Source organism: Myiozetetes cayanensis, unplaced genomic scaffold, assembly GCF_022539395.1.
Source record: "Myiozetetes cayanensis isolate MyiCay16 unplaced genomic scaffold, myiCay2020 scf29, whole genome shotgun sequence".
Classification (NCBI taxonomy): domain Eukaryota; kingdom Metazoa; phylum Chordata; class Aves; order Passeriformes; family Tyrannidae; genus Myiozetetes; species Myiozetetes cayanensis.
Window position 1 is genome coordinate 5958474 of NW_026087510.1, and position 11947 is coordinate 5970420.

Genomic DNA, 11947 nt, shown 5'->3' on the forward strand with positions numbered 1-11947 from the left:
CCGCCGGGGAATAAGTGGAAAGGACACAGATGAAAAGAGTAAGAGAAACCAAAAGTGCTCTGGACAGGCTCAGACAGCATCATGTCAGGCCTGGCTTGGTGGGCACAGAGGTGCAGGACCTCAGGTTCCTCCTTAAAGAATCGTCTTAAATGCTGTAAGTGGAAGATTTGTGCTCTTTTCCCTGACTTGTCCTCCCTGCTAAAGGCCAAGGGTTTCCACAAACCCACAGCCTGGCCAGAGCACCAGCAGCAGATCCCCTCCCTGCCCTGGGTTTATTCCCCAGTCCTTGGCAGATCAGCTGCTGTCCTGTCACTCTGCTATCAGCTCCTGAGTCAGATCTGGTAGCCACTGAACTTAGGAGTCCTGAGATGAAGCACAGCCCATCCCACACAAAGCCACAGCTTGCCTTTTGTGTAAACTAATGACAATTAAAAGCAACAGGACCAAAAACAAGGGAAGAGGGAGCTTTGTGGAAAAGATACCCTGAGGCTGGTCCTGTGGGTGAGGCAGTTCAGAGCCTTGGGAGAAGAGGTTGGTGATTTAAGGGAAAATGAAACAGGCTGAGGAGAAGTGAAAGTTCTGCAGAAGGCTGGGATGGTGAGTGACACAGGACTCGGGCTGGCACCTGAGCTGCTGCACGGTGGGCAGTGTGAGCTGTGGCTGACCCTGAAATACCTCCTGGTGGACACACTGCAGAGAAACCCAGGCCAGGGACAGCTGGGTCTGAGCTTCCTTAGCCAGTGTCCCTCGGGAAGTTTTCCCAGGGTGACAGAGGGGTCAGGCAGTGATGCTGCCCTGTTCAGTGCAGGACTGGGGCCGGAGGGCTGGGTCTGCACAGCCCTGCTGCAGGACAGGAGCAGAGTGATCCTCTTCCCTTCCCAATTGCCTCGTGCCTGGAGGTTGGAGCGGAGCGCGGAGGAGCCGCCGGGCTCTGCTGGGCTGGTGGAGCCGGCTCTGGCCGTGTGTGCTATTATCACCCCTGTGCTAGCTGGGAGGCCAGGAGGGTGCTGCAGGGCTCACAGGAGCAGTTACCAGCAGGCAAGGGTGAGGATTTCACCTGGGAGGTGTTGTGCTGGCTGACATTTACCATCAGGCTGCTGGGGTCAGGCCAGACACGCTGTTCTCTGTAGGTGGCTTTGTAGAAACACCGGCAAGCAGTGAATGATTCCTGGAGTTGTTACCTGGAGCTGCTTTCTGAAAATCCCTTTTTGAAGAGGATGTGTCAGCTCCTGGGGACATGGCTGGCTGGCTCAGGGCTGTCTGGGGATGCAGCTCAGTGCTTGGCCAGCCCCAGCACCCAGCAGGCACAGCCTGCACAGGCACAGAGGAACCACAAAAGGCAAAGAAGAAAACCCCAACCCCACTTCTGCCTGTGAAAACTGCAGAGGAATGTGCTGTGGAGTGAGGGCTGCCTCAGAAACCCCCCTTGGAAGACAGGATTCCCAGAATAGGAGGGGACAGTGGGATCCAGCACAGGCTTTTCAGCCTTGAAAGGAAGGGGCTTTGCAGCAGGCTTTCTCCAAGTTTGGATGTCCCTGCTTGTCTCCTGCCCTGCCAGTGAGCAGGTGTGGGTGGGGAGCTGGATGAATAAGGGACCTACTCTATGAATAATGCCAGGAGAAATGTGTGGCAGTGAGGGTCATGGGTCTGGATATGAGAGCACACAATGGAGCTGGGCCTTTTTCTTTTAATCTGGATGATTTTATCTGTTTCTTCCTGAGTCCTTGGTCATCCCCAGCTTGTGCCTGAAGGGGAGGCAGGAGGCTGCTACTGGCTGCTGGCAAAAGCATCACTTCATTAGTAAAGGAGTGAAAAGGCCTCTAGAGAAACTGGAGGGAAACTGCATTTCATTTCCCTTGGAACAGGGAATTCTTGACTTCTGGGTCACACCAGAGAGGTTTTCCTGGGATTGGGCATTTTCCTGGCTATGCACCCCCTCCTCTCCCATCCTCAGCTGGCACGCTTAGCCCTTGGCTGGACTGGAGAGGTTGGGGGTGAATGTGTGGTGGGCACAGAGTGAAGAAGGGGGGAATTGGGTGGGCGGGCAGCCAGGAGAGCAGCGAGGAACTCCTGGAGACCGGGATGTCACCGTCCCCTGGGGCCAGGGGATATCTCACCTGCTCCCAAACTCCCATCCCTCTGGCCACGGCCAGGCTCCCACTGCCCCTGCCCCGCGTCCCTGAGCGCCCGGCCGGCACAGGGGCAGGTGTTTTGCATGCTGTGCCTGGAGCAGTTGGGAAACAGGCAGCGGTGGAGCCGGGCGGCAGGTCGGACTGGTTTCCCTCGGCGCTGGCACTGACGTACGAGCCGCTCTCCAAACAGATTCTGCCCCGTCCGCGGCACCCGGCTGTGCTCGGCCCCGCGCTGCGCAGGATGGCCGTGCCGGAGCTGTGAGCCCAGCCCAGCCCGCAGCGGCCCATGGACGGCAAAACCTCTCAGGTAAGGGGCGGGCAGCTCCCCGGCTCGGCCCCGCTGGGGGTGCTCCGGGGCTGGAGGGACCCGCTCTCCTCAGGGTTTGGTGGAGAGCCCAGTCTCTCCTCCCTGCTCTCCAGGGTGTTGCCTTCGAAGCAGCCAGTGGGGAGAGGGAGCCAGGGTGAGCTGCCTGAAGGGCTGTTGCCTCCGGCACCCCTCGGCACAGGGAGGGAGGGGGACAGTCACCAGCATCCCCGGTGCCAGCTCCGTGCTGGCAAAGGAGGTGTCGGAGCCCCCAGCATCCTTCCTTGCCACGTTGGAGTTGTGAACTGGGGGCACCAGTTGGTGCTGTCAGTGGGATCTGGTGCCGCTTGGCACCCGTGGGAGCCGTGCTGAGTTCCTGAGCCCTCCGGCACTTTCCGCCAGCGCTCTGGCAGCAGTGCACTGGTGGGCTCAGCCCTGCCGCTCTCCTTCGCCGTCTCTGCGGGCAGTTTTTGGGCTGGGTTGACTGGGACCTGCTCAGCCTTGGATGTGGGACTTCGCTGAGCAGCCTGTCATGAGGAAAACATCCATCCCGGCTGGGCACCGGGCGAGGCCGTGGGTAATTACTGTACCGAGCGCTGCCGGCTGTGCCAGCGCCGGCCGGGACGTGCAAAGCCGGCGGTGACGGGGTGGATGGGGCTCGAGGGGAGGCAGGGCCAGCTGTAACACCGTCCTCCTCCTGCCCCTTGCCGTGGGGGTGCCAGCCAGGAACAGGGTTCATGCTGGATGCTGGCTGGGTCTGCGGAGCAGCCTGACCCCAGCACTGCTCTGCAGAGTGGTCCCAGCTCTGGGAGGCCCTGAGCCAGGTGGCACCACTGCATCTTGATGACAGCAGGGCAGGAACCGGGATGCCCACGTATAGAGACAGTTGCCCAATACTGGACATCCCCATTGGGCCACCTTGGCTTTGTCACTTGGATTAAATGGGCCATCAGGAGTCACTTCGTCTTTCCGTGCCTCAGTTTGCCCATCTGTGGAATGGGGTGAGCAGGCACTGCTCAACCCCTGGAACATTTTTGGGTCTCTACTCAAAGGGCTGCTCACACTGGCACAGGGCAACCTGTCCCTGGCCACATCAGGCTGACTCAATTAAAGTGGCCTGTCACCTGCACTTGCAAAATGGCCCTGGTGTGCTTTGGGATTTCACTTCCCCATGTGCTGCCCCCTCACAGCATCAGGGCCTCGGCAGCGTCCTCTTGCAGCCCCTGCCCTGTTCTGGGGCTGGGGTCTGTCCCTTCCCAGGGAGGCCCCGCTCAGCTGTGACACTCGAGCAGGACTGTGTCACCAGGAGGGATCAGGGCTCTCACAGGCTGGGCAGGGCTTTGTCCCTGGCCAGGACAATGTCTCTGTTGTGTGCTGGCTGAGCTGGTCTGCACAGACAATCGGTGCTCACAGGCAGGTGAAGGAGCCGGTTCCCAGCCTGGACACGGGCCTGTGGGCACCCGGGAGCGATGCTGAGGGTGGGCAGTGAGCTCAGCTGGGAGGGATGATCAGCTACTGAGGCAGCTCCTTCCAGCTTATTTAAGGCAGGCTGCCTCCCTCCCCTCTTGATGCTCCAGATTCTGAGTAGCTGCCCATGTCTTTGTGCTCCTCCAAGGCACTGTTGGGACCTGGTCCGGTTGCAACACGCAGGTGTTACCCGGCTTCCGCTCTCCCTCCCACTCCGAAACTGCGGGTGACTGCTGGCTGGCTTCCCTGCTTCCCTCCCCATTGCCCAGGGATCCTGAGCCTCCAGCCCAGCCAGGATCACCTTTCCCCTGGTGATTGTCCTCTGCTGCCATGGATCTGTGGGCCTTCCCTCCGCAGCAGGGAGCTGAGCTGCAGGTCAGTGGCAGCTCACATGGCAGCTCACAGTGCAGAGGGGATGGGCATCTCAGCACTGCTGTCTGTGGTTCAGGTGCTTTGCCCAGCTCTGCTCAGAGCCTCAGAGCAGGGAGTGAGGTGGTGGTTACACTCCTGACAGGCTTAGCAAAGGGCTTGTGTTGCAGACGGGCACCACCCACTCGTCCCCCAGCTCGGTGTGAGCAGAGCTGGCCAGGAATCCCAATGTGTGTCCCCAGAATCCCTCCTCACTGTTGTCTGAAATCCATCCCTGCCACAAACAGGGGCTGGCTGTGCTCCCCCTCCCCACAGCTGCCTTTGGCACGTACCACTCTCAGGGCTGGCGGTGGAACGTTTGCAGAGAGGGCGTCGGGGAACGGCCTCAAACCACAGCCGCGCGTGTGAAACGGGCTCGGCTCTGCCTCTGACTTTTACTCAAAAGCCAGCAAAGGATGAGTAAAGGTTTTGTGGGCAGGAGCTCTCACTCCCTCGCCGGGGTTATGCGCTCCTCTTAACAGAAGCAGCTTTGTAAAACCGCTGCTATTTTCTCTCTGCTACAGTGGCCTTACAATAGGTTTGCTGGTTACCTGGAGCCCGTGGCAAAAGCTTTGTTAGCTTCTCTGATAGGCCTACAAAATTATTTGGACTTTGAACTTTTGAGGAAAGGAGTAGCTGAAAGTTCACCTGAATGTAAAAGGGCATGTGCTTCCTGCTGAGGAGCGTTCAGAGCAGTTTGACCTATGGTGTACTTCGGTGTTAATTTGATATATTTGCAGACTGAAGGTGGAAGTGTTGTAGCATCCTTGGCTCCCTGGGGAAGCTGGGCTGTGTTTTCTGGTGTGATGGAGAGGTTTGTCCTTTGGAGGATTGTAATTCTGCTGGTCTGACAAGTGAAGGGTTGTGCTTGCTGCAGGGTGAGATGTGAAATACCAGACAGAGGGAGATAGCACACAAATGCCACTGTAAAAGGGTATTTAAAAAGCTTCATTTATACGTAGGCAGGAGAAATTCTTCTCCCAGGAAGGATTCCTGGCATCCACACATTGCTTTGTTTCTGCAAATCAGCAGTTCAGGACCTGCCACAGCTCTGGCTCTCTGTGTTTGCTGTCTAACAATGGGCAGTGAGGGTACCCGGGGATGCCCCACCGTGTGGGTGTGTGAGAACTTGAATCCCATCTGCCTGACTGCTCAGGCTCATTAGGGAAGGGCAGCGTGGGGCACTCCCCAGCCCTCCCAGCTCCCAGCAGAGCACACCGAGGGGCTCTCCTGGACTCCCCAGCACCTCTGGGAGAAAGCCAGGCTGCAGCACATGGCTGCTGGGAAACCCAGGTGTAGGGAAAGCTCAGCCTGCAGGCTGGGCAGAGCCAGGCGTGTTCTGGGGAAGGGGTGAGTGGGCTGGTGCTGTGAAACACAAGGTGCCTCTGCTCCTCGTCACACACAGGAGCCTGGGGAGCCTGACACGAGTGGGGACGAGGCTCCCCACGGCCAGGAGATGTTAGTGCTGCCTTGCCAAGGGCCCCGCGGGCGGCAGTGCCGGGGGCTGGCCCTGCACAGCCCGCTGCTGGCCAGGGCGGGTGGCCAGGCAGCCTCCTCGGAGCCTGGGGTGCTGTGCCCGCCGGCCCTGCGGGTGATGAGCCCCCCAGGCACAGTGGAGGGGGGGTGTATTTGTGTGTGTTCCTGGTGTGATGAGCCCCCCAGGCACAGTGCAGGGGGTGTGTGTGTCCCTGGTGTGATGAGCCCCCAGGCACAGTGCAGGGGGTGTGTGTGTCCCTGGTGTGATGAGCCCCCAGGCACAGTGCAGGGGGGGTGTGTGTGTGTCCCTGGTGTGATGAGCCCCCCAGGCACAGTGCAGGGGGGGTGTGTGTGTGTCCCTGGTGTGATGAGCCCCCCAGGCACAGTGCAGGGGGTGTGTGTGTGTCCCTGGTGTGCAGAGCGCGTGGCCACGCCGGGGCTGTGACTCACGGATAATGCCCAGGAAGTTACACCACCGCATTGCAAGGCAGGGCACAGCCGTATTTACAGAGCGTGAGCCGGAGCAGCCTCGAGACCTGCCCATTAGGGGTCCTGATTCCCATGTGGCAGGAAACGCGAGGGGAGAGAAAATCCCCTTGGAATAGCTTGGAAGGGCAATGATGGCTCCCAGCACTGCCCCTCCTCTGCCCGTGTCCCCTCCTCTGCCCGTGTCCCCTCCTCTGCCCGTCCCAGAGCCGTGATCCAGCCCGGGTGCTGCTTGCTGGCTTGTCAGGGAAAGGGATGTTTCCTGGTCCTGGGGGAAGGTGATCTCTAGCAGCTGCAGTGCCAAGAATCAGAGACAGGCTTCTAGAGTGATGTGTTAGAGCCCACCTCTGGCTGGTAAGTGATGCTGGTGGGGGGGTGATGGCTCCACTTCTCCTGGGTGTCCCTTCTGTGGGACATCAGTGGCATTATAGAATCCTATAATGGTTTGGGTTGGAAGGAGCTTAAAGCTCATCCAGTCCCAACTCCCTGACAAGGGCAGGAACACCTCCCAGTAGACCAGGTTTCTCCAAGCTCCATCCATCCTACAGAGATTTTAGAAAAAGCAGAGTAAACAGCATTTATTTGGGGATTTGTAAGCAGGTCCTCTCTGAAGGAAAATGAGAGGCTCTGGCTTCTGTAGCTGATGGAGCACTTGGAAGAGTGCACCTTGAGGAAAGGAAACAGATACATATTCTTCTGCGAATTCATGGATTAGGAGTGACACAACTGCAGAGCAGCATTCCAGGGTACAGGACGTTTCAGGGCTTGGAAAACACCGATTATTAAGTATTACTAAATAACAGCTGGAAATTACACTGTATTTTTCAAATGGCTAATTAAGGATAGATGCATAAATTGGGGCACTAGCCCTGTGGATCTGGGCCACGGAGTGACTGACCCGGTGCCAAATACCTGTCTGATTGCTCCGATCACAGCGATGGGTCTGGGGAATTCACCCACCTGGAGGGGAAAAGCTCCGTGACAACGAGGTTTTGGGCCAGCCTGGATGGGATATGGCTCAGAGAGGGGCACCAGAGTGGTGACTCTCCACGAGGTCCGTGGCACTGTGAGGAGTAGCCACCAGCAGCCCCAGCTGGCAGTGCGGGGGGGCTCAGTGCGGTGCCAGGGGGCTCAGCTCTGCGTCGCCCTTGCCTTCACAGCTGGCAGGGTGGCAGCTGGGGGACTCTCCAGTGGGCATCAGTCACTGCCAGTGACAGTCTCCTCTGCTCCCAGCCTGCTGCATCACCGGGCAGTGTCCCTCCCAGCCTCCATGCCTCCACGGTCAGCAGCATCTTCAGCGCCCGACCTCCACAGCCCCGGGAGAGCGTCCTGGGCATCAGCTTCAAACCCTACAGCCCCGAGGCCAGCCCGGCCCCGACGCCCTGCACGGCCTGTGAGAGCACACGTAAGGATGGGGCCCAGGCTGGCCTCTGGCCACTCTGGCCCTGGTCCCCCCCGGGTTGGGGAGGGATGGAGGGAGGCAGGGATGGGTGTCTGTGCCCGTTGCTGGCACAGGCCTTGGCCACAGGGAGAGGCAAGGGGGAGGACTGTGACCATGGGGCACTGCGGGGTGTGCATGGCCCTGCTCTCCCACATCCCAGGGGTCCTCTGGGGAGCTGGTGGGTAGCAGGGTCTGGGTGTCCTGGGGAGGCAGCTGCTCCCCCTGACCCTGCCTCTGCCCTGCTGCCAGGATCCTCCATGTTCAGAGCTCCCTGCATGAGCCAGCGGCGGCTTGCACTCATCTTCTGCGTCTCCGTCCTCATCGTGCTGCTCATCGCCCTCATCCTGCTGTGTGAGTGGGGCCCCAGCCCAGGGTGGCTCGGGGCTCCTGGAGGGGTCCTCAGAGGGGCTGGGGGTCAGTAGGGACTGGGGATACCTGTGCTGGGAAGTGCCAGAGGGAAACCCCTGGACCCAGAGGCAGCAATGTGCTCTTGCCATTCCCTGAGTGTTCCTGACATCTGGTGGAGAGATGGGAGACAGGGAAAGGAGATCTGCTGCCTGGGCTGGCAGCAGTGTTTGGGGAGCTTGGGGCTGCAGTGTTCTTTCCTTCTGCTGGGCTGGCTTTGGTGGGCAGCAGGGCCCCCCCAGCAGCACCCACAGTCGCCCTCCCCTGGGCAGGATCTGCCAAACAAATTGTGGTTTGCAGGCAGAACACACACGGACACCGGGGAATCCCTTTAATCCTGGTAAGCTCCAGCTGCCATTCTCCAGCTGGTGGGCTTGAAACACTCACAGGCAGAATGCATGTTTCAGTGGGTGAAGGGAGAGGGACTTGCAGCAGCTGGGCAGCACAGGGGGGTGCTCAGGATGGCCAGTCCTTCCTCAGCCCTGTGTCCAGTAGCTTCTCACTCTTGGCTCAAACTCAGCTCACGCTCACGCCTGGTGTTTGGGAGCGCCCCTGTGCCTGGTGGATCTTCGGATGCCTATCCAGGTGGGTCACAGCCCCCTCACCCACGGCCAGCCCTGGCCTCACCACAGCATTTTCTTGCTTCCAGTTATGTTCTGGCGGTCACAGACGGGCATCGTGTACAAGGAGCCCGCCGAGAGCTGCAAGGACAGCGCCGTGCGCTGCGACGGCATCGTCGACTGCTCCCAGCGCAGCGACGAGCTGGGCTGTGGTGAGGCTGTGGGAGCTGGGGCAGTGGGAGTGAGGGGAGCCCCGGGGTGCTGGGGATGCCCCTGATTCACCTGCTCCGTCCCACAGTGCGCTTCACATCCGAGGAGTCCTTGCTCCACGTCTACTCCAGCACCGAGAACCAGTGGCTGCCGGTGTGCAGCAGCGCCTGGAACGAGTCCTTCTCCAGAAAGACCTGCCAGCAGCTGGGGTTTCAGAAGTAATTCCTGAGGATGGGTGGTTCTGCTCGGGCGCTGGGGCTCTGCCAGCCCCCTGGGCACTGTGCTCTTTCTGCCAGCATTGTGTTTTTCTGCTGGAAGGTGGCATGGCCAGTGCTGCTCAGAAGGCAGGGAGCAGATGGTCACTGCCTCTCCTCTTCCCTCCCAGTGTCTCTCAAACCGAATACATCCCCCTGCGTGTCTCTGGCAAGAGCCTCACGGTGACTGATGACCGAGAGACCATCCAGCAGAGCCTCAACAGGTACCAGGCAGCGTCACCTCCTGCCTGCCCCTGCCCTGGTGCCGCAGGAATGGGGCTGAGGCCATGTCTCTCTCCTCTCTCCTGCAGCTCACAGTGTCTCACGGGAAAGTACGTCTCCCTCCGATGCACAAGTAAGGGGCTGGCTGGCTCATGGCCAAGGGCAGGCAGGGAGCCTTTCCCCAGGCTTAGGAGTGCTTTCCTCCCTTCTCTGTGCAGGGTTGGGCCAATGGGGTGTTTTCTAGCAAACTGGGTAATAGAAAACTATGAAGATTGCATTCCCTGGTCCCCACTGCCCCTACAAGTGGTGCCTGCGGGTGGTTGGGGGTGTTGTGTGCGTGTCTCCCCTCCCAGCCCTCCTCTCAGCCCCTTTCTCCCCTCTCCAGCCTGTGGGCAGAGGATCTCTGGTCGGATCATCGGGGGAAAGGAAACCTCTGTGAACAAATGGCCGTGGCAGGTCAGCGTGCAGTACGGGCCGATCCACATCTGCGGCGGCACCATCATCGACGCGCAGTGGGTGCTCACGGCAGCCCACTGCTTCTTCATGTGAGTGCTGCTGCCAGCCCCACTCAGCCCAGCCCCACAGCCCCCTGCCTTACCCCTTCCTGCCCCATCTCGCCCTGCCAGGAACAGCATGAAGATCCTGGACGACTGGAAGGTGTACGGGGGGGTGTCGGACCTGAAGCAACCCATGGAGGGCGTCCCTGTCTCCCAGGTCATCATCAACTCCAACTACAGCGACGACCACGACGACTACGACATCGCCCTCATGAAGCTCTCCAGGCCACTGACGCTCTCAGGTGAGGCCTCACAGCTTACCTGGACCTGGCTGTGGGGTGGTGTCTGGGGGGACAGGGAGACACTGAGGATGGGCAGGAGTGAGAGGCAGCTTGGGCCCCCTTGGAACCACACCCTGGGATGTGTGGGGCTGCTGCTACCTGGAGCATCCAACTCTGCTGTGGCTTTCCCTGGCCTGTCCCATGGCCAGGAAGGGGCTGTCACACGCAGCCATGAGCTCAGCTGTGCCACCAGCATTGTGTCCCACATGGGGCCAGCAAGACCTTCTGGGGTGAGCAGAGAGGGGACCATTCCTGTCCCCCCACACTCCTCCCTGGCTGCAGGGCTCATGACTACAGCGGCTATTTTGCTCCTGGGTGACTCATCCCTCCCTCCTCGCCTGGCTTTCATCATGTCTCCCTGCAGCCCAGGTTCGCCCAGCCTGCCTCCCCATGTACGGCCAGCGATTCCAGACCGGCAGGTCCTGCTTCATCACGGGCTTTGGGAAGACCAGGGAGAATGAAGGTGAGGGAGGGCGCAGGCTCCCAACAGGCAGCTCCTGCCCACGGGCACAGCTCTGCTGTGCTGCTCAAGGGCTGTTCCCACTGGGATAACTCTCAGGGGTTGCCCTCCCCAGCCGTGAGGCTTTGCAGAAATAAGACCCACGAGACACACGAGCTTCCTCCCTCGCTGCTGCAGAGAGGCCGGGGGGCTGTGGGGGGCTGAGGCCCCCCCTGCCCCACAGCTCTTCCTACCTTGCAGATAACACGTCCCCAAAGCTGCGGGAGGCCGAGGTGAAGCTCATCGACTACAAGATCTGCAACAGCGACAAGGTGTACGAGGGCTACCTGACCCCCAGGATGATGTGCGCCGGGTACCTGCAGGGAGGCAAAGACGCCTGTCAGGTGAGCTGGGGGCACGTGGCACACCAGGAGAGGGCTGCCCAGCTTCTGGGCACCCGCAGAGGGCCATGCCCCGTCTCCCCTCCTCACTGCTCTGCCCCTCTGAGCCAGGGGGACAGCGGAGGGCCCCTGGTCTGCGAGGACAATGGCCGCTGGTACGTGGCCGGGGTGACGAGCTGGGGAACAGGATGTGGCCAGAAGAACAAGCCCGGAGTTTACACACGTGTGACAAAGCTCCTCAGCTGGATATACAGCAAAATGGAGGTGAGGTGGCAGGGCTGTGCTCGGGCAGGAAGGCCCTGGTGCGTGGAGAGGGGCTGTACCCTCCCAGCCCAGCCCCTGGCACCTCACCCTTGCTCTCCCCTCTCTCCCTTGCAGAGCGAGAACGACTAAAACCGGCACGGACACTTGCCTGGGCTGTACCTCTCCAGCTGGCACAGGCACTGCCCTGGGCTGCTGCCAGGGCACGATGCTACCAGCCCATGCCACACCTCTCTCTGGACTGTCCGTGCAGCCAGGGAGCTGTCGCTGCCCCCGAACTCTGAAAACACAGCACCTGTGAAGTGACTCTGCCCTCTCCTGGTGCCTCGGGGGTGACCTGGTGGCCACTGGGCACAGCACCCAGCCAGCCCCAGGGGGACACAGCCCACGCTGGCAGCTGGCTGTGCTGGCTGGGGGCACCTCCTCGTCCCATGTCTGTGGTTCTTCTCCTGTAAATAGACCTGTCTGGATGGGGTGTCACGAGTGCTTCCTGGCAGGACTGTGGCACCCTCAGCGGGCAGGGTGCCTGTCAGTGGCAGTGGGGTGCCCACGTGGAGGGGACACTCCTCTTGCCAGATCACAGCTGTGCCACCTTGGGGTGTGGGATGGGGCAGCTGTGCCCACTCTGCCCACACCTATGGCT

At 60.4% G+C, this 11947-nt stretch overlaps 1 protein-coding gene across 1 annotated transcript; it reads left to right on the top strand.

Moving 5' to 3' along the window:
- The first annotated feature begins 2418 nt into the window (after positions 1 to 2418).
- Positions 2419 to 11436, top strand: TMPRSS13 (transmembrane serine protease 13). The gene is made up of 13 exons (XM_050322776.1): positions 2419 to 2439; positions 7507 to 7682; positions 7962 to 8065; positions 8769 to 8891; positions 8978 to 9107; positions 9275 to 9367; positions 9455 to 9498; positions 9751 to 9910; positions 9992 to 10164; positions 10568 to 10666; positions 10904 to 11046; positions 11155 to 11307; positions 11422 to 11436. Exons 1-13 carry the CDS (start codon positions 2419 to 2421, stop codon positions 11434 to 11436), a joined length of 1434 nt encoding a protein of 477 aa, XP_050178733.1.
- Positions 11437 to 11947: the final 511 nt, after the last annotated feature.

Excerpts from the sequence above, each read along its gene's own strand:
- TMPRSS13 (XM_050322776.1), top strand. The coding sequence starts at position 2,419 with ATGGACGGCAAAACCTCTCAG. Across the intron at positions 9,911-9,991 it reads GCAGCCCACTGCTTCTTCAT|GAACAGCATGAAGATCCTGG; the intron begins GTGAGTGCTGCT and ends TCGCCCTGCCAG. Across the intron at positions 10,667-10,903 it reads GAAGACCAGGGAGAATGAAG|ATAACACGTCCCCAAAGCTG; the intron begins GTGAGGGAGGGC and ends CCTACCTTGCAG.